The sequence below is a fragment of the Carya illinoinensis genome, chromosome 12 (assembly GCF_018687715.1).
Source record: "Carya illinoinensis cultivar Pawnee chromosome 12, C.illinoinensisPawnee_v1, whole genome shotgun sequence".
Lineage (NCBI taxonomy): Eukaryota > Viridiplantae > Streptophyta > Magnoliopsida > Fagales > Juglandaceae > Carya > Carya illinoinensis.
In genome coordinates this window covers 26,160,919-26,181,991 of record NC_056763.1, presented here as the reverse complement: position 1 = coordinate 26,181,991, position 21,073 = coordinate 26,160,919, and the positions used below count along the sequence as shown (strand labels likewise).

At 35.9% G+C, this 21,073-nt stretch overlaps 1 protein-coding gene and 1 pseudogene across 1 annotated transcript; one reads left to right on the top strand and one right to left on the bottom strand.

Moving 5' to 3' along the window:
• Positions 1–92: 92 nt before the first annotated feature.
• LOC122290355 (protein SGT1 homolog A-like) lies at positions 93–4,391 on the top strand. Its single transcript, XM_043097996.1, has 10 exons — positions 93–399; positions 536–605; positions 979–1,103; positions 1,274–1,448; positions 2,072–2,168; positions 2,345–2,410; positions 2,955–3,093; positions 3,376–3,458; positions 3,677–3,781; positions 4,068–4,391. The coding sequence occupies exons 1-10, from the start codon at positions 240–242 to the stop codon at positions 4,173–4,175; spliced, it is 1,128 nt and encodes a 375-aa protein (XP_042953930.1). The 5' UTR covers positions 93–239; the 3' UTR covers positions 4,176–4,391.
• A 1,238-nt stretch (positions 4,392–5,629) lies between these two features.
• Positions 5,630–20,756, bottom strand: LOC122289886 (annotated as a pseudogene).
• Positions 20,757–21,073: the final 317 nt, after the last annotated feature.

Below are 21,073 nucleotides of genomic sequence, written 5' to 3'. Positions count from 1 at the left end.
AAGGTGTTCAACATTTTTTAACATATTTTACTATTATTTATTATTTTATTACTTTTTATAACATACCTCAACAGGTAACAATAGGTACAGTCTCCGTTGTCCGAAAGTTGGAAGGAAGTTTCCAGAAGAGAGTACTAATAAATCCTATTGCAACTTCTGGGTCCCCATACAGTTTCCCTCTGCTTTCTCTTCTCTGCAACCTGGTCGGATCACTTACAGAAACTCCTCTCCTGTCTTGGATGGGAACCCAATTAGCGGCGAAAGCGAAGGATGCCTTCTTGGACGACGACTTCCAACTGGCCATTGATCTCTACGCTCAGGCCATTGCCTTCAACGCCGACGACGCCGATCTTTACGCCGACCGATCACAGGCTCGTCTCAAACTCGGCTATTTCACCGGTACTTCGTTTTTTTTTTATTGGTTATCAGTGGTTTTCTTCATTGCTTTGATTTTTGCTAGATTTCTCAGGGGGAGCTACTGATTTTATTTATTTATTTGTTTCTGTTCTTGTTTTTTTGGTATTTGTTCGAGCAGAAGCGGTTGCGGATGCAAACAAGGCAATAGAATTAGATGCTTCAATGGCTAAGGCTTATCTGCGTAAAGGGTGCGTAATGCTTCGCATATTAGTCATTCTTGTTTGGTTCAACTATTATCGTACAGGATGACTGTTCGGAATTTAAAGTTTAAAAGTGGTGGTCATTCAGTTAGACGTTCCCGAATTTATGTTTATGTTGATAATCCCTAATGTGATTGAGTAGTTCAATAATGATAAAATCCTCTTTTTTAGTTCTGTAGTCCTTTCTTTAGATGTTGATTCACGATTTTTTTAAGTATAATACTGATATCCGATAGGCGAGAGGTGTAAGCACCGCGAGGCGTGAAGCGAATCAGTGATCTTGTACTAACTACTAGATTGTCCCACTTTTTAAAAACTTCCTCTATTACTTATTTGCCTAGTTTTCTTCCGTCCTCGACAGGATTGCGTGTATTAAGCTCGGCGAATATCGTAATGCTAAGGTATCTCTTGAGAAAGGCGCATCTTTGGCACAGAACGATTCAAGATTCACCAAGTTGATTGAAGAATGCGATCAGCACATAGCAGGTATATGATTGTTGGCGGTCTTTGAGATACGTGTCTTTAATACGTTCGTGATACTCTAATGAGTTTTTAGAAGCAAGACCGAGTTTTGGTCATTGGTAGTTATTGCTGAGCTAGTAGTTGAATTTTTATTGGGAGAAGTTTTCTATAATTTTTTACGGATGTTTCTTCAGAGGAAGCTAATGATCCAGCGGAGAGCTTGACACCAGATGCATCACCAACTACGACAACGGCTTCTACTGCATGTGAATTATCTGATGCAGCTATTGGAACTCTTGAAGAAGCTAAGAAAGCATTTGACATGTCCCATACGATGAACACAATATCTCCAGTCAGACCAAAATACAGGTTCTTGCACTTTTTCTCGTCAAGTATTTTGCACCCTGACTGCCCTCAATCTTTACCGCAAAAAGTTGTTGTTATAACTGTGTAGCTTTCCAGAGCTTTTGATTGTATTCGTTAGTTATCCTAGAAGTCCTTACACTTCCTTTCATCCCATCCATTAAGCTCTGATTATGTGGCCAGAGGTAATGTTTGTATGTAGATTATGGGCTAGAGAAAGAGGAAAGCTTCTTGAAGTGGGGTTTGAAGTAGCTATAACCTTTATTCATTCTTTTTTACCTCGCTTTAAGTTTACCTGCAGTGAGAAATGGTGGAAAGCACTTGCAGTTACATGACCCAATGGCCCTGTATAGACAAATTCTGATGTAAGGGGTTAGTTGTTGTGTGCAGTTTCTTGCTTGATGTTTCATTCAGTACTTCTAAGGCCAGGCATAACTGTCGATACATGGAACACTAATCTAAATCATCAAGCATAATAAGGTTGTTTGTGTTCCCTGTTGGACATTCCCAAGTTAGAACTCTTAAGACTACCGCAATTCCCTCTACTATTCTCACCCACTTATGTCATTCAGGTTACACAATCTCATCTGAATTTTTATCTAATGGTTGATGGTTGAATGGTTGAACAGACTTGAATACTACCAGAAGCCAGAGGAAGTTGTTGTCACAATATTTGCAAAGGGCATACCGGCCAACAATGTGGCTGTCGAGTTTGGAGAACAGATTGTATGCAGATCTTTTGGACATATTTGCTTTTGACGTGAGATAAATTTTGCTTTCGATTACCCTGTGTAAACTGCTGCTGTTTGGTGATTATTCTTTTCAATATTCATGTAGCTGGAGATGGCTTTGGTAGTATTTGTTTGCCTAAATGAGCTAATTTAATTTTTATTGTCTTGCAGCTAAGTATCACCATTTATGTCCCTGGTGAAGATGCTTATCATTTTCAACCTCGGTTATTTGGGAAGGTATTGCATGAATTTACATTTTACTGTATGATGCCATTGTTTCTTGCATGGATCATTTAGGAATTTACACTCCATTATCTACCAGCTGAAACATTACAAGGGCATTTCAGAAACCATGTTGTTCAACAATCTCTTCTACTTGAGCTCTGAATGTGTGTTTAACAAGTAGAAAAAAGTAATAGGACTCTATTCATGTCTTCCTCTCAATTGTTTAGCTTGTAAGTGATGAGCAGAAATGGGGCAAAATATTTGTCTTCTGCTTTGTATTTGTTTTTCTTCCTTTTTTTTTTTCTTGTGGAAAGTGAACTAAATGGAGAATTAGCAAGACTTTTGATGGCATTGCACCACTTTGAACCTCTATATGTCTTGAAAGTTGGCTATGAACTGGTATTTTCTTTCTTAAATATCAGCCTATCTATAGGTCAGCCAGGTGTTGAATGAACATAAATATTAGGAAATTTTCCTAAACCCAATCCTCACGTTTGACCCAATATATATGTATAAGTATTTAGTAGTCTGATTTTGGTTTTTGTATGAAAAACAGATAGTACCTGAGAAATGTCGATACGATGTACTGTCAACTAAAGTTGAAATCCGTCTCATGAAAGCTGAAGGTATCAACTGGCCATTGCTTGAATATAGCAAGGAAATTGCAGTAACTCAAAAAGTTAATGTCTCGTCAGGTAAGAGACATGCCGTTGTAATACACACTTACATACTGTTTGTAGAATTCTTCTTTCTTTCTTTTTTTTTAATGAGTCAAACGATATTAAGTTTATTAACTACTGTTTGTAGAATTCTGATCTCTTTTATATGTTAGGTGCTTCATTGTTATTTAATAGTAGGTGCATTATGCCAAAAGCATATGATCTCCATTGTTACAGTGAACCAAAAGGAGATCCTTTTTTTTTTTTTTTTAATTCCAGTGATTGTTTATTAACTTGCTTCCTTTTATTAATTTTCAGTTGGATCTCATAGGCCTGCATATCCATCTTCAATGCCAAGGAAAAAAGATTGGGATAAGTTGGAGGCGCTAGTGAAGAAAGAGGTTTTTAAGCAACCTGTATTTTTATATATTGTACTGGGGGATTTCTATTTTAGAATACTCCCCCTCCCTGCCCGTCAAAAAAAAAAAAAAGATAAAGAAAAGAAAGAGAAGAACCAAAAAAGGAATTACGAAATTACAATAATATGAACCTCTTGTCTGCCTTTATGTGTTTTAACTAATGTTATTGATGTTTAACCTTGCGATGATTTGAACTTCAGGAGAAAGAAGAGAAGCTAGATGGTGATGCAGCTGTAAACAAGCTGTTCCGAAAAATTTACCAAAATGCAGATGAGGACGTGAGGAGAGCTATGAGCAAATCTTTTGTAAGATTCCCACCTATTTGATTTCTTTTATTAACACCTTTGCCTTAACTCAAGTTCTAATATTCTACAAAATCTGGCTCTAGCTGATAAATTTGTCAAGTCCATAGTCTCCTCTCGGAGGTTACCTTTGTTCTGATCAATCAAACATTTGTTGTATCTTTCTTCAATTTTTTCTTCCGTTCAAGTCCTTCCATATAAGGAGCAATGCTCAATTTCTTTGAGGATTTTTCTTTCCTTCAAAGATTCATGGAAATGTTGTAATTTGAATTCTGCTTCAATGTTACAGATAGAATCGAATGGGACAGTGCTGTCAACAGACTGGAAAGAAGTGGGTTCAAAAAAGGTTGAAGGAAGCCCACCTGAAGGTATGGAGATGAAGAAATGGGAGTATTAATGCAAGTGGTGCCAACTAATATTCTAAGACTACCCTACCCTGCTGATGTGCCATATGTAAGAATCCGTAAGCGAGCGTGACTGCAAGATCCTGTTTTTTTTGGCCCTTCTATCGGCATCTATGAAATTTTTTCAATAGAATCCATTTAGTGAGGAACCTGGATTTACATAATTCAGCCATACTAGCCGTGAGTTATGCATTCAAATTTCAAATTCACACCCATGCTTTTATAGGTAGAGATTTTAAGTCCGGTCAAAAACCTTTAGAGATGTAAATCCTAATTACAATTAGGGGTTTGAATATGTGATATAACCATAAATTTAATACAAACACAACACAAAATTAACAAGTTTGGGTTCGATGTTAACATATCCAAATCAAAATGAGTTGACCTATTAAGTCATAATTTATAAACGGGTTAATAACAAGTCAACTTAATACGAAATCAATTCCTTTTGATCCGTTGAGAATTTATTTCAAAATTAAAATTTTATTATTGTTAAGTTGTAATATTAATATTTTTCAATATGTTTATGTTTTTATTGTTGATATTGTAATTTTAGATCTATGCATCTCATATTTGTTTTTGTATGGCTTGTAATATTAGTTTAATTATATGTTAAAATTTGAAAAATATTGATATATATTTTTTTAAGATATTGTGATTATTAATAAATATATATTTTAACTTTTATGTAAAATTATGTTAATCAGGTCAAATAAGTTATATATATTAATTCAACTCATTTATATAAAATAAACAAATTTAAATTAGTCGTATCGTGCTAATATATTTTTAAGAGTTATTAAATAGGTCAAAATGAGTGATGTCACAACTCCTTATCTAAATGAGTGGAATTAAAATTTAAAAATTTAGTATCTTTAACTTAACGGTTGGCGTTATTTGAGTTGACATATAGTTAAATATTTGTTATTTGATACAACACGAACGTGACAAAAAAACAGTTTGCTACCTCTAAAATTTACAATAGATGAGAAATGTGCCAAATGCCATTTTAACCAATTTATATTGGGTGTACGGATAACCTTGAAACAAATTCACTCTAATTTAACGTAGCTAGAGCATTCTTTCATTTCTTTGTACTGACAATGGCTTTTGCCTATTCTTTAATTAATATACCTTGTTTACTTGAAAAAAAAAAATCACTCTAATTTAATTTTTAATTGATGTGCAAATTTCATACATCTCGATATCGATCGGAAAAAATAAAAAATAAGAAAGAGTAATATTAAATAGCACTATATATTGCTTTTAAAAAAAGTAAAATTTATTATTAAAAAATTATTTTTGCAAATTTTATATTTATTTATTTTTTGAAAAAAGAGTGTGTTGCGCAAATATCAGTTTTTTTTTTTTTTTGAAAAAAAAATGGTTCGCTCTGACGTCCGAATAAAAGGAAAAGCTTTTATGAGTGCAGTGGGAACTTCAACCGAACGTTAAAGTATCAAGACGATGCATAAACACTCAGACAAATGACAATTATCGAAATCAAGTGTCAATACCCACTTCAGAATTCCTGAATACAGACCAACCAAACTAGCATATAACTTGTCAAATTTAAAAAACTTTACAAGGTGATGGTGGGATACAAAATTGGTTATGGCAAATTATATTTACCAGCTGGGTCTACCTGTGGATACTGGGAATGTGAGGACTGCCGGCATTTCTGCTATTGGCGACAGATATCTGCTGTTGAGGTGTAACACTGTTTGCTGGCGGAGTCGAATTTGTTGGTGGTCTTGCAGTTTGTGCTGGTTGGGTTGGCTGAATTATAAATTGGCTATAAGCAGAATATGCCGGACCCGACAGACTTCCACGCATTCGACCTCTGGGCCACTGATTCTTCTCCGATGTAGAGTCCACCAAACTAACAGCCCTTGGATGTGACATTCTTCCAATGTTCTCTCTTTGCTCCCATATTCCCCCTCGGTTACCATTATCAGTCACTGGCAAAGAGTTTCCAGCTCTTGACGTTTGACTTAGAACTGGCACAGATGGTGCCTGTCTACCCTGCTGCAAAGCAGCTTGATAAGCAAGCCATTGTCTTTGCCTGCTGATACCTGCAGCATGACTGGTTCCCACTTGTGCACCATCTTGCTGGATTAGGGTCTGTGGGCAGTGTGAAGATGACCGGTTAGCCCTTGAAGATTGACCCATAGAGTGGAGCTTCCTTTGGTTTAAAGCTTGCTGTAAGTGTGAAGTTTGGAAATCGGTTAGAATGTGCTCTAAAGCACTTTGCCATTGACTTAGAGCCGAAACGAAGGAATGATCTTGATAATCACGGTTCTGAGGGCTCAATGAAAGTAAAAACGTTTTAAGGTAGGACATAATGCAGGTCAGTGAACACAACTCGATATTTTTTTCCTTAAAAGAGGGGTCAAAAAGGGGGTCTGCAACACTTCGACCAAAGCAGGAAAAAGAACACAATACAGAGTTCACGGTAAGTAAATCCCAACCTGCAATGAAGATGAAGAAATATCCGGCACCTGAAGTGGACTCACATGAGCTTGAAAGTGATTCTGCCTTTCCGTAGTACCATATATTGGACTGAAATGATCTGCAGCGGAAGTCAAGAAAGGACAACATGAGAAGAAATTGAGGAACCATTTGGAGTCAAAGAATTCAAACTACTTTGTCTTCGTTGCGGATTTGGAGCCTGATGCTGCACTGGCAGGGCCTGCACTGCTATTGGAGTCCGGCTCACATGCCTGGGTATTGCTGGCAACCTCACATGTTCATTGTTGGCAAGAGAATTCACATATTGTGACTGTTGCAACTGAAAATTATTGGGAGAGCATTGACTTTGCATTATAGAGGTGGTGAAATCAGATTCTTGATTAATGGCCGGAGAAACAGCATCATCAGTCAACACAGGAGACTGCATAAGAATAGTAGCAATGGGCTCAAAGATACTACCAACTCTTTGGGCATTTGACCAAGCACTGGAGTTCATGAGCGTGGATCTCAAATAAACTCCAGGACAGAAGTCGTCCTCTACTTCAGCAGCAACACTTTGATTAGCCTCATTTATTCTGTTCAATTCTGAAGGCAAATTTAATGTGTAGCAACTGGAAGCCTAGCCTGCAAAGGTTTCTGGTCTTCAGTTTCGCTAGAGTTCACTGCTCCCATCTCATTGTTGTCCTCTGTAAGTTCCAAGACATTAGGAAGAGAATTTGAGACACTGGTAGATTCTTGCAACCCAGTTTTTTCTTTCTGGGAATTGGAGGTCTTAACTACAGTTACAGTGCCATCACTTTCCAGTACAGCCTTCCAGGATCCATCAGCAGAGATGATAACTTCATCAACATTCTCTCCCACCTCTCTCAGGACCTGCGAAGAAGCCCAATTTTTATTTAAGGAATAAAAGAAGGCATGAAAGAAAATAGAAATAAACCAAATGGAAAGTGGAAACCCATAGCTACTTGCCTTGACCATATTTTGATCAATACGAATCCCCTCATAGCAAACATGCTGATTGCAATGTGGGCAACGCCAGGATGGTCTTCTTGAATTTATATCAACAAAGTTACCAAAGTCGAAACACTACAGCAAGCACAAGTAAGATATGGTAAATCAAAAAACAAGAATTCTGATAGTTATCATTATTGAAAAATGATAGTGAGAAAAAAAACTGGAAAGAAATTACCCTGCACAAAACAGCAATACAATTTTCAACATCAATGAATTTTTAAGGCAATGGAAGCAGACACACATGCAGGCACAACTCCCCATGCTGAACTCTCAGCAGTTCTTTTTACCCTTCTTTACTAAAATTCTCACCAACCTTCTAGCAACACAGTCCTTTTAATCCCAAAGTTTGGAAGGCAATTATGCCCCAGTTAAAAGTATAACGAAAACTGGAGAAATTTTTATGATGGGTTATGAGATAGCAATTGGCCAATAGTTAAGTGTGTCAAATGTGATTTGATATTTTATGAAGGAAAATTACACCTATTCCCCTCGACTAGCATTGGCTCTGCAAGGTTGCCTTCAAACCACAAGGTCCTGTTCTTAGCACCCTAAATCGCTATTCTAATGTTAAAGCAGTCCTGACTTGGATGATTCTAATTGGCATGAAATACAGTTGAAGCTGGCCTATTGGCCAAGACAATTCCCATTAAGTTTGGGTGCGAAGAATTCTTCACAACTCAAGACTAATGAGGTTGTGACGCCCCAATGGAAGGCCTAAACCACATGGCCTATACTCTAAAAAGACTAGTCAATGATACAATTGGAGTTCCATTAAAACATTATAAGGAGCAAGAACTTCTTCTCCCCAAGCAATGCCGGATCTCATACGTACACCACCTACCCTTATCCTTATCATATGGGATATTGCAATCTACCCCCCTTAAATTCCCGACGTCCTCGTCGGGCTTGTCTGTATAGGTGGCACGGCTCAAGTCCTACATTTCTAATTAGGATAGTCTCTGATAACATTTGTGACGCCTCAATAGAAGGCTCAAACCACATGGCCTATACTCCAAAATGACTAGTTAATTATACAATTGGGGCCCCATTTGAACATTATAAAGAGCAAGAACTTCTTCTTCCCAATCAAGGTGGGATCACATACGTATACCACATACCCTTATCTTTATCATATAGGGTATCACACTGTGTCAATCACAGTTAACTAGCGTTTGAGTTGCACCAGTTGTAGGCTCAGCCAAGAGCAAGCAAGAAAGTAATGTTGATGGTGATGCAAATGACACCGGAAACCATGGTAGAGCCGGAAGAAAACTACAACAGACTGGTTTTGTTGGACCAATTCACATAATTGTCAAACTATTAGCCTACCACTCTCACCAAGGCCAATTTGCTGGCAGGATCAGTGAGTTGTCAAGACAAAGTGATGTCCAAATTGTACTTGGGGAAGCATACATGCAACATGGTGGTGTGTAAAGGGGTGGACTCATTTAAATGGCAGACTCGTTGACGCATTGGCAAGCTCAACCAGGTTCCTGCCTATTCATCTCAGGTCATATGCACTCGAGCAAGCATGTTCAACTTGAGCTCCAGAGAATTTGGCATCTTGGATGATGGATTTGGAGAAAATGGAGGAGAGAGACAATGAGTGGTATGCGTGTTGCACAAACAAAGAGGAAGAATGGTTTTTGGCGGGAATTGCCAAACTGGAAGTTATTTTTGGTCCATTTTAATGCTGAAATCCAACAGAGGGGAAAACCTGACATTTGATATTATTTTAGCGTGCTAAATGCCAAAAAATGGCAAAAGAGGTTTATACACACACATTGACATATATACATATGTACACATATACACATAATATACACCACATAAGCATCACTTCTTTGTATTGTGACTTGCAATTGCTCAGAGCACTCACCTGAAGATGTCTACATGAACATCCTTTGACAGGAGTCTTGATATGCGTATAGCTGTTTGGGATGAAAAGCATGAAGGGCAATAAGCAAAATATCAATAAATTTTTTATCATACCATTATGATGGAAACCTGATCTTGTTATAAATTTCCATAATGGTACCCGATCGTATTATAAATTTCTATCCGATTTGTCAACAGAAAAAGAGAAGAATGTTGTTTGTTTATTTATTTGTTTCCATTCATATACAAAAGTAAAGGAAAATAAAATAAAAGAGCTCCAAAGAGAAGTAAAACATCAAGTCCTAAGCAACAAATATGGCAAACCTTATCGGACAATGAAGTGATATTCGTGATGGTCCTTCAATTATGTCAGAATCTGGCATTTAAAAAGTACATGCAATATTTATGCCAAACATCAATATAATGGTAAGGGAAGTTCTACATATTGCAAATCAATACAATAGTGAAACTACAAGAAACACAAAATTAGCGAAATGTCTCTATCATTTGCTTAGGCATACCCGGGTCAACTACAGCCACAGCAGGTTGCACATAATCAGGTGGCACCAAGGTGTCAGGTGATGAAATCACACTCATGAAGGCAACAATTATGACATGATGACCTAAAATTGATGACAGTTTCTCTTAGAGCTGGATCAAGATCACACTGCATGCCAGGATGATTAGACATGAAAGTCTTGCATTCAAGCTTACCCTTAAACTGGCCTACTGCTTGAAGAAGATTTGTTCCATATTTAAGAATTGAAGTCACATTTGTTGGTAACTGTGGTCCAGTGTCCTGAAAAAGGAAATGAAGTACAAACAGAGACATCAGATCAATCCTATGCTACAGAGGCAGCACCAACTGCAGTCATAAAAGGTTATCTACAACATAAATGAATTGCACTAACCATTAGAACATTAGTCCTCCTGTCTACTCCCTTTCCATTCAGAAGAAAACTACAGATGTTAAAAGAAATGTTCTCAGAATAAATTAAATAATTATAGTATATTGTAAAGAAAAATACAAAAAGTCATACCTCACTAGGGGAGGACTTATAATACATGTAGATGTATCTATATTATCTGTCTGTGCTACAAATAACCACTGCAAGCCAAATAGAAAGTAAAAATTACAATGTGAGATTTTAAAAATAATTTTCATACTTTTCCCAATTCCATGTGTTAAGATTTAAAAAAAAAACCGATACACAAAGCAAAATTATGGTAAGAAAGAACTGCCCAAATCCTAGATTGAGTCCAAATGAATGGATTTTACCAAAGTTTAAGGTAGAACAGTACTCTGACGGCAAGCTGTCTTACAAGTTGTGAACGGATATTAGACCACACATTGAAATAGATCCAGTTTGATGTCTTACAATTTTTTCTTGGGAAGACTGTTGTATTCTTTGAAATATGGAAATCAATCACGTATGCCCCATATCCGGGCTACAATACAAACAGAAATAGGTTAAAATATGCTTCAAAACAATAAAAGAGAATCAGCTTTAGAGAAAGGGAGAGAAAAGAAGAGGGGGGGGGGGGGGGGGGGGGGGGTCACCTTGATGTCAAGAGAAGCAAGTATCTGCCCCATCCTCATCCGTGGGTAGAACCTTCACACACACACACACACACAGCATTTTTTGTAAGTATATAAAGAGCGGTCATTTATCACTCAATTATAATAATCCAGAAGAACATGATCATAATTAGTAATGACTCAATATTGATTTACGTCATTCTTTTTTTTTTATGATGTGGAATCTCACGGATCACCAAGGCAGGCCCTTCAAACCCTACCCTAGGGAATAGCCCCAAAATACATGACCCACCTGCCAAAAGCATGTGTTAGGTAATCCAGGTGAACTCGTGGGGAATCAAACCCTGCATGGAGTCTATAGCACATCCCAAGCTCACAGTTTGACCATTACTCCGCACCCTGACAAGTTTCACGACATTCTTAACTACATCATTGGTCCAATTAGGACTCTCCTAACATCAATCCAGATGAAATAATGGTAATTAATATCAATATAAAACACAGAGTAACATGCATGTTACCATTGACAACTCTACAGTTATAGTAAAACCAAAGTGACAGTAATATCCCTACTGACAAAGTTATTGTTTGATGTCGCCTTAGCCTACATAACTAGAGTCAGCCCAGTCAATATAAACTGAAAAGAGCATCCATACTAGCACCAGCATGGACACCATTAAGAAGTAAAAAATAGAATGGATCCAACACACTACCAGGACCCAAAGTCATCAGCATTTACATAAGTCAGTAATTGCTTAGACATAAAAGGGTAACTGAAGAAGTTGGAGTACATATCTTCTGTACATCATTCAAAGGATAAGGTCCACATACTCCTAGTAAACCCAAATTTCTAACTCCCTATGGTTCGCTTTGGGGCCTCGGCTACAAGCCTGGTACCATTATTTAAAACAAAAGGTTAAATAACTAGCAGCCAGAAACTTCTGTTGCACATTAATATACAGTAAGAAATTCTGCAGCACAAAGCATGTTCCCACCTATCCATGATTTTTTAAACAGTGGAAAGAGAATCACTAGGTCCTGTGTTAATATCTCCTGGACTGCAGAAGCTGCTTCCTATCTGTTAATAAAAAAAAATAACTATCGGCCATGGCCATAGCATTCAAAGGAAAATTCTGAATATATACTCTCAGAAACATATTTCATAACGAACCTCATTTGCAAGCGTTAAAAGTTCTTCAGACTCCTTTTCTGAAAAACACCCAATCTTACAGGCATTCTGCATGAAAAAGCATAATTCATTAGAAGAATATAGTACAAAACGACTTACGAAATTATAAAGTATACTATGTAATTTACAAGACAGATTTTTTCTTCGATAAGTAAGAAACTAGAATGAAATATATTATGATAGAATGCTAGAAATTCTGTATTAAACAGCAAAGGGAAGAAAATACTTTCTCCAAAAACAAAAACAAAAACATTTAAGTACCGAAGAGGCAAACCACAAGCAAAAGAATAGCCCAGTAATATATGAATGTTTCATTCAATCCCCACAGATGCAGTAGTTTATTCACTCCTTAAAATCCCCATGTCACACAGCACAGAGCAAGACAACTAAAGCCCCCTTTAAAAAAACTAAGCCGAAGCATTTCACAATAATGTAAAAGGCCTTATAAAAAAGAATCCGTTCCAGTCATTGAATTTGTTTCCAACAAGCAAATCATAGCAAGGGACTTGAGACATTGATATCATTGGTCAAGTCCCAAACCTAACACTAAAATAGCAGCAATTAACTCATACCTTCACAGACATCATAAGCACCATGATAGCTGCCAGTAAGGGGAGATCATTTTTACACTGGCATACCTACACAACATTGCATTAAAAATGGCCTGTCTTGCAAAATAAATAATAATACAAATATGAAGAGAAATAGTATGTAGCCAATCCTTAGAGACACACAAACATTCAAAAAAAAATTATATCAAATGAAAATGGATGGGATCCAGAGAACAAGATTCAAAAGATGGGCCTGGGAAGATATCATCAGGGTTGCTCAACAGCTAACATTGATATGTGAGTCAGGAAGCATGACAACAGAGAATAAATCAGGAGACAGAAATGGAGACAGTGACAAGAAGCATCAATTATTCAGCGATTTAAAATTTATGTACTCAATGATCATGCTGACCTGCAAACTTATATTTATACATGAAAATATGTGTGATATCCCATATGATAAGGATAAGGATAGTTGGTGAATGGGATCCCACATTGCTTAAGAAGGAGAAGTTCTTGCTCTTTATAAGATTCCAATGGAACTCCAATTGTATCATTGACTAGTCTTTTTGGGGTATAGGCCATGTGGTTTGGGCCTTCTATTGAGATGTTACAAATGGTATCAGAGCCTATCTCAACCAGAAATATGGGACTTACACCGTGCCACTTATGACAGATAGGCCCGACGAGGACGTCGGGAATTTAAGGGGGGCAGATTGTGATACCCCATATGATAAGGATAAGGGTAGGTGGTTAATGGGATCCCACATTGCTTGGGAATGAGAAGTTCTTCTCTTTCTAAGTTTTCTATAAGGCTCTAATTGTATCATTGTCTAATCCTTTTGGGGTATAAGTCATATGGTTTGGGCCTTCCATTGGAGCGTTATAATATGTGTACCACAAATTCCCACTAAGGGCCTGTTTTGGATACTTAAAATATCTCAGTATGTCTGTAAATGGTAATGAAATAGTTTGAATTAAGATATTTTATTGGGTTATTGTAAATGAGAGGGAGAAAGTTGAATAAAAATATTATAAAGTTAAAAAATAGTTTGAATCTAATTTTTTAATATTATTTTGGTTTGAAATTTGAAAAAGTAGTATTGCTTTTTGTGTTTTATTTGGGAGTATGGAAAAATTGTGATGATTAGATGAAAATTTTGAATATTTGAAATTGAAAAGCGTTTTGTGTTTAAGTGATGTTTTGGAAGGAAATATCTAAGAATACTTGAGAATAATTATGTTGCCAAATAGACCCTTACTCATCAGTAACTCGTGAAATTTCAAACTGCAGAATATATTTTGAATGTCCATAATACAATATGCATGCATAGAAACGACCACTTAGAGATTATATGATCCACTTTCCATTTCCTCTGGGAAAAATTCAGGTATAAAGTTTATTCAGGTGGAAACAAAAGCTGTGTGTCATGGTATATATCCTAAAGTACGAGGGAGACCCTATGAGCTAATCCCATAAGGCAATTTGTTATATAATATCATTGACATATTTGAAAATAGTATCATTTTCTTCAGACAAGATATTGCAGCAGCTGTGCTTCCTAACAGAGTGATGAGGAAAGAATAAGCTAAAAACTAAAACAGATTAACCATGATGATATCAAGAAAAACTCATTATATGCTAGTAATAAGTTAAATACATGAGAAAGTTAAAACACTGGCATGCTTCGATTCTACAAACACCAACGCCTGCAACTTGCTTATGCAGTCCCAGGCATAACAGGCATCCAAAGGACCAGAAAATAGATATAAGACATGGAGAATCAAGAACTCAACATCTATATGGCGAGAGAAAAATCACCCGTTTCAACAATGAAGGCAAATCTTGAACTTTGGATGGAACCTCATTGTTTGCAACTGCATAATCAATACCTCTGTTTTTGTCAAAGTAAATCTAGTCAAGTACAACAATACTGACACAAACATGATATTATTAACAACAACGATGGTGATGATGATGTTTATGATTATACATCAAACTTGATCTCTAATTGGATCAAATGATAAGGAAAGTTCACACACACACTCTGCAAGTAGTGTAACCCTCAAAGCTCATCGCTCCTATCACGCAGCTCTTCAGCCAACAAAGCTTAATATTCTTATTTCTTAAACTTATTTTTTTTTCTTTGATAAGTAAAATGAAAATTTGATTGATACGAATGATTTGTTAAACTTTTTTTTATAGGGATAAATATCTAATAATGGCATTCACACAATTACCAAGACAATGGAATTCAAAATAGCAGCATAAACCAACGAAACCGCTACAGGAAACCATATATTCAACCTCGTAGCCAGCAATGTAACACCCCAGCCGCATGTTGGGAATATGCATTGGTGGAACTATGTTGAGACCAGAGGGGGGCCATGGTCCCCCTGGCCTACCAAAGAAAATTTATAAAATATTATTTAAATTCAAATAAGAATTGGGAAAAAATATTTTTGATCCCAAAAAATTTGAAAACTTCTAGAAAGTTTCCAAAATATGAAAATTTCGTCTGACTCCATCTAAAGTTCCTAAGTCTTCATAAGATTATGAAAAAGAAGTTTCTCTTTTCTTTTTCTTTTCTTTTTTTAAGTCCATAAATTTTGACTCCAAAATATTAAAATGAATATATATATACCTAAAAAAATCTAAAAAATCATACCTCATAAAATTTTTTTAAAAAAATTAAGATATGAGTTAAAAAAACCCAAAATGTGGTCGCTAAAATATGAATGTTCATTTATATATTTTTTCAAAACTCAAAAGTCTTCCACTTCTACTGATAAAAAAATTTCTTCCACTTTTTAAAAATTAAAATGTGTCTTTTTTTAAACATTTGCTATTCTTATATCTTTCCATCTCTTCAATCAATTTTTACTTCATGAAAAAATACATGAGCAAAAAAATATGTTGGATTTCTTATTTGATTTGAAATAAAAATTTTAATATGACCAGTTATCAAGTTCAATATAAAAAATAAAAAATAAATAAATGTTTGTTATAAATTGATGGAATATGAAATGAAATTGCATCTATAATGTATATTTTTTATAATTATAAACAATAATGTGTATAGCACACACATACGCATGTATACACACACGGTCATCATTGTCTGTATTTGGCCACTGTTTCCGCCACTGGAAATATTAATAACCCAAATAAAGTGAGTGGGTTATTAGGTAGCCGAGACATTATTAAGGTAGTCATGGGTGCTACATCCCACATTGACAAATTACTAGGTGAAACTGAGCTCTACAAGTGACTCAAGTGAAGCCTCAAATTGACTAGCCCTTTTTGAGTTATAATGAAAATGTGGCTATCACTTTCCTTGGTTTGTTGCACGTGATATCAAAGCACTTTTTGTAAGGTCAGCAACATGATACTGGAGTACTACATGACATGATTCTAACAAGGACCTCAAGAATTTTTTTCGGGACGATCGTAACACTCTAGTCCCACATTAAGAATTAGGGGTTACCATTTTTTTTTTTTTTAGCAACCCAACCTGAGTTGAAAATATGTATTTCCCACCCAACCCAATTATTATAAAAACTAGTTTTCCCCAACATCTAAGCCTTCCAACCCAACCTGACAATCTCGGAAATTCCATATTCTGATCCAAACCCGACCTGAACATTTTTCTTTAATAGTAACATTTCAAAACAACATCATTTGATCGTGTCCAAATATAAATATCAAAATATCATTCCATTTGTTCCAACCTAAATTCTGTTCCAATCTGACCCAGCCAGTTGCATTCTTTATCGGGATCAGAATGGGTAGGGTCAAAACAAAACCTAATATGCCATAAACTTGGGTAGGAATTGAAAGGTTCCAGGCCTTCGGTTTGGAATGACAGGCCTATTGAAAATATGAATAACTTACATAGAGTGGGTAATTCCCACATCATTAGGAGAAATTGGTCATTATAAGTGATTTTTTATCATTTTCAAATTATTTAGTCTTTTTGAGATTGAGATTATACTGCAAATATAGCTAGTGCTCTCCATGGGTCGTTGCATCAAACCAATACGACACCATTTTCTATACCCATTGACAATTCTAATTGGCGTTTGCTTCATCAAAGCCCCACCTTGCCCCACCCCCCAAAAAAAAAAACTTCAACACACATCCACATGTTTATGTTCATACAAAGATGAGGTCCTGAAAATACTGACTTGGTAACCCACCCGTGGGTAGCCCAAGTGGTGTAACATACGAACCTAGAATTTAGGTTAAGTCAGTTAGAAATTGTTTAGTTATGTTATGATTATATTTATTCTTTTTATTAATTTATCTCTATGGTAAGATTTTAAGTAATTAGATTGCTATGACACGTTTTCTAGAAAGATTAGTAACGTCTAGTGCCTCGTATAGGTCACGAGCTACGACGTGAGATTTCAAAAGCAGCGCTAAGAGGTAAATAATATGATCATATAAATGTATGTGTAATGTAAATATTATAATTGGGTATGATAATATGATATGGTTTTGATGGTTATCTACGTTGCGCTAAGAGCTAAGTCAAGGTTAGATCGCTTTCATGAACTTCTATGAATTATGATGATTTACATGAAAGTAAGCCTATATATATGCTATGCTTTTATGGATTGTTGATTGATGGATTGAATGTTACTAAAATCACATGGAAGCCATGATATGATCATATAATAATTTAAGATAGGTATTCTATGAATTAAAATAGCCAGATCATGCATGCTTCATTCATGTAGTGCTTAGACCATGTATGCCATATATTGTTCATGCAATAACTTAAGTCAAGCATGCCATGTAATAAATAGCCAGATCATGTATGCCATATTCATGTAGTTTTGAGATCATGCATGCCATGAAATGTCATAAAATGATTAAATCATGTTAGGTCATGTCATGCTATGCTATACCATGTACAAGAATATATCATGTTATGCCATGCCATGTACAAGAATATGCCATGCTAGAAAAGTCTATGAAGTCCAAGAAAATTATCATGCATTAAGAAAGATAAACATTTTAAGGTAACACGGACCCAAGCGTGTTTACCATAGTTATGCTAAGACGGTACCACGAACTCAAGCGTGGTTACCACAAGTTAAGTGAAACACGGACTCAAGCGTGTTTCACTCCATGTCATGCAAGTTAAGTGAACATGGACCCAAGCATGTTTCACTTCATGTCAAGCAAGATAAGTGAAACACGGACCCAAGCGTGTTTCACTCCATGTCATGCAAGTTAAGTGAACATGGACCCAAGCATGTTTCACTTCATGTCAAGCAAGTTAAGTGAAACACGGACTCAAGCGTGTTTCACTCCATGTCATGCAAGTTAAGTGAACATGGACCCAAGCATGTTTCACTTCATGTCAAGCAAGATAAGTGAAACACGGACCCAAGCGTGTTTCACTCCATGTCATGCAAGTTAAGTGAACATGGACCCAAGCATGTTTCACTTCATGTCAAGCAAGATAAGTGAAACACGGACCCAAGCGTGTTTCACTCCATGTCATGCAAGTTAAGTGAACATGAACCCAAGCATGTTTCACTCCATGTCAAGCAAGATAAGTGAAACACGGACTCAAGCGTGTTTCACCCCACGTCAAGCAAGATAAGTGAAACACGGTCTCAAGCGTGTTTCACTTCATGTTATGCAAGTTAAGTGAAACACGGATTCAAGCGTGTTTCACTACATGACAAGTTATGTGGTGCCATGGACTCAAGCGTGGTTTACCATGAAATAAGTATAATTCAAGATAAACAAGTTACTCATGCAGTCACGCTTCATGTTTGCTACGATTATGAATGTTTCCGTTCATGTTAATCCATGAATGTTATATGAAAGTTATGATAAGGCTTTAAAAATCAAATTATGCTAAGCTAGATAGTATTTTACGGTATGATGTATTATTTACTGAGTATTCGACTCATTTTTGTTGTTTGTCTTTTTGTTTTCTTCTATGTTGATTGCCACAGATGGTGATTATGATGATGCAGAGCTGGATGGCCAGGAGTAGATTTAGTATAAGGACTTAGAGATGAATAAGTGTCATTTACACAAGGATTAAGTTTCTTTTATGTCATTTCAATAATTAGTCTTGTTTAAGATTAGCTCATGTTTTGCTTTATTCAGTTTCAAGTTTCAAGACTATTTATATCCTTCCAATTAAGTTTCTTTCAATAAATGAGATATTTCAGAGTAATGAGTCTCTTTACCGGGCATTTTATCATATTTGTTAGTAACGTCTCTATCTTACGGGAACACGGGGTGTTACAAGTGGTAAGGGCGAACTTGTGTGCATGTGCCCCATGTCACAGGTTTGATTCCCCCTGAGATCAAACTACGATTTAAGAGGGTTTCCATGGCAGTGGATTGTTGTGCTAGTCTCCTCAGGGTTTTAGGTTTCATGGGTAAGTCCTAAAGGCTTTGTCGTGGGGTGGTTCCCCATCATTAAAAAATAAGAAAATACTAACTTGGTAACATGTTTTTGTTTTATCCACTCTCACACGCACCCAAGGACAATAACAACCATTCACATGTTGAATACATCACCAACTTCATGTGAATGAGCACCGTCAATAAAAGCTAGAATGTAAAACACTTTGTGCATGTTTGGGACTAGGTGGAAAATATAACTTATAGCTTTAAGGCTTATAACTTATAGTTTAAATAATAAGTTCTACTATTAAAAAATTATTTACTATTTAGTAACCATATGTTTAAAACTCTTTAAAACACGTTATATTTTTTTGGAAATATAGAAATGACTATCATTTCTAACCTAGAAATGACTATCATTTAATTTTTTAAAGATTATGACCATATTCTTAGAAATTTAAAAGTTGTGATTATCTAAAAGTTGTATAAATATTTTCGTCCTTTTTTAAAATTGGAACCACATTCCTGATTATCCAGAAAAGCATATTTGAGTAAAAGCATCAAAATTATACTTTTTCTCAAATGTATTTTTTAGCTTAAATGAGATTAAAAAGTATTTTAACATGTAACACCCAAACAATCTAATTTTTCCATCAAAGAGCTTTTAAGGATATTTAAACACTTGTTAACGCTCTTAACGCAACCTCAAACGGGTCCTTAATCCACTAATAGGTTTTAAAGCATAAGTGAAAAACTAAAAACAAACAAAACATAGCCTAGACAATTTATCCCAAAAAAAAAAACAGCCTAGAAAAGAAAAAGGCACTTCACGTGTCCGATTTTCAACACCAGATTCCCCTAAAGACAAACAATGGATGGAAAGCTATAATGAGATTCCGAAAGCAAACCCAGGTTTAATAAAAAAAAAATGGAATTTTTTATTTAATAAAGTATTAAAGCAAATAATATACTATTTTGCAATTACTTTACCATTCATTAACTAATCAATAAAATTGTGCTACTCCATTAAAAATTATTTGAGTTTTATTTAACTATCCCATTTAAAAGAGTGTAGAATTACTGTAAAAGAGATCGTTTAAAAAAAATAAATAGAAACTCAGCTTGGGGCACGCCAATAAAAACAAACCAAAAAAAAAAACCAAAAACAATTCAATCCGGGAATATTTCACATTTAAATATGTGTACTCAGATACGTCTAACAAAAGCGAAAATGTACATATGGTACGTTACTTGGCAAGGGATAAGCAGAGTTCGAAGAACTCCATGGCGTCGCTAGGGTTTCCGAGTCGGATGTGTAAGGCCAATTTCTCTACCATGTCGGAGAAAACGAACGAGTTTACAGCCGACTGAAACCTGTCCAACCCGCCGAGCACCGGCGAGGGAAAAGTATTTCCCTGCATTCAATCTAGCCTCTCTCTATCTCTGTTTTTTAATTTTTAATATTTTGTCAAGTGCAACCAAGGAAAGGAAGCGTCTGAGAGAACTATATAAAACCCGGGATCCGGAAAAACAAATTGAAAATCATTTTGTCTGCTTACCTGCTTGGGAATTTTTGGGCTTCCTTTATACTCCATTTACGGGAATGCCAACGTGGAGACACGCGTTATGTATAGGTTGGAACACAGAAACAGTGCGTCCATACTCGTGTCGATTACCTATTGAGAAGAACATCTTAATTCTTACGTTTTGAACGACGAGGAGTTTTGTTGGAGGGAAATCGTACGCACGCAGGCCTGAGGGAACAACATCTTACGTAAGTAAAATGTATCGCCTTGGATTAAATAAAACGGTGCGTTTAGAGTTGAAGAGGAATGTTTGTTTTGAACTGAAGTTGGAATTGAAAC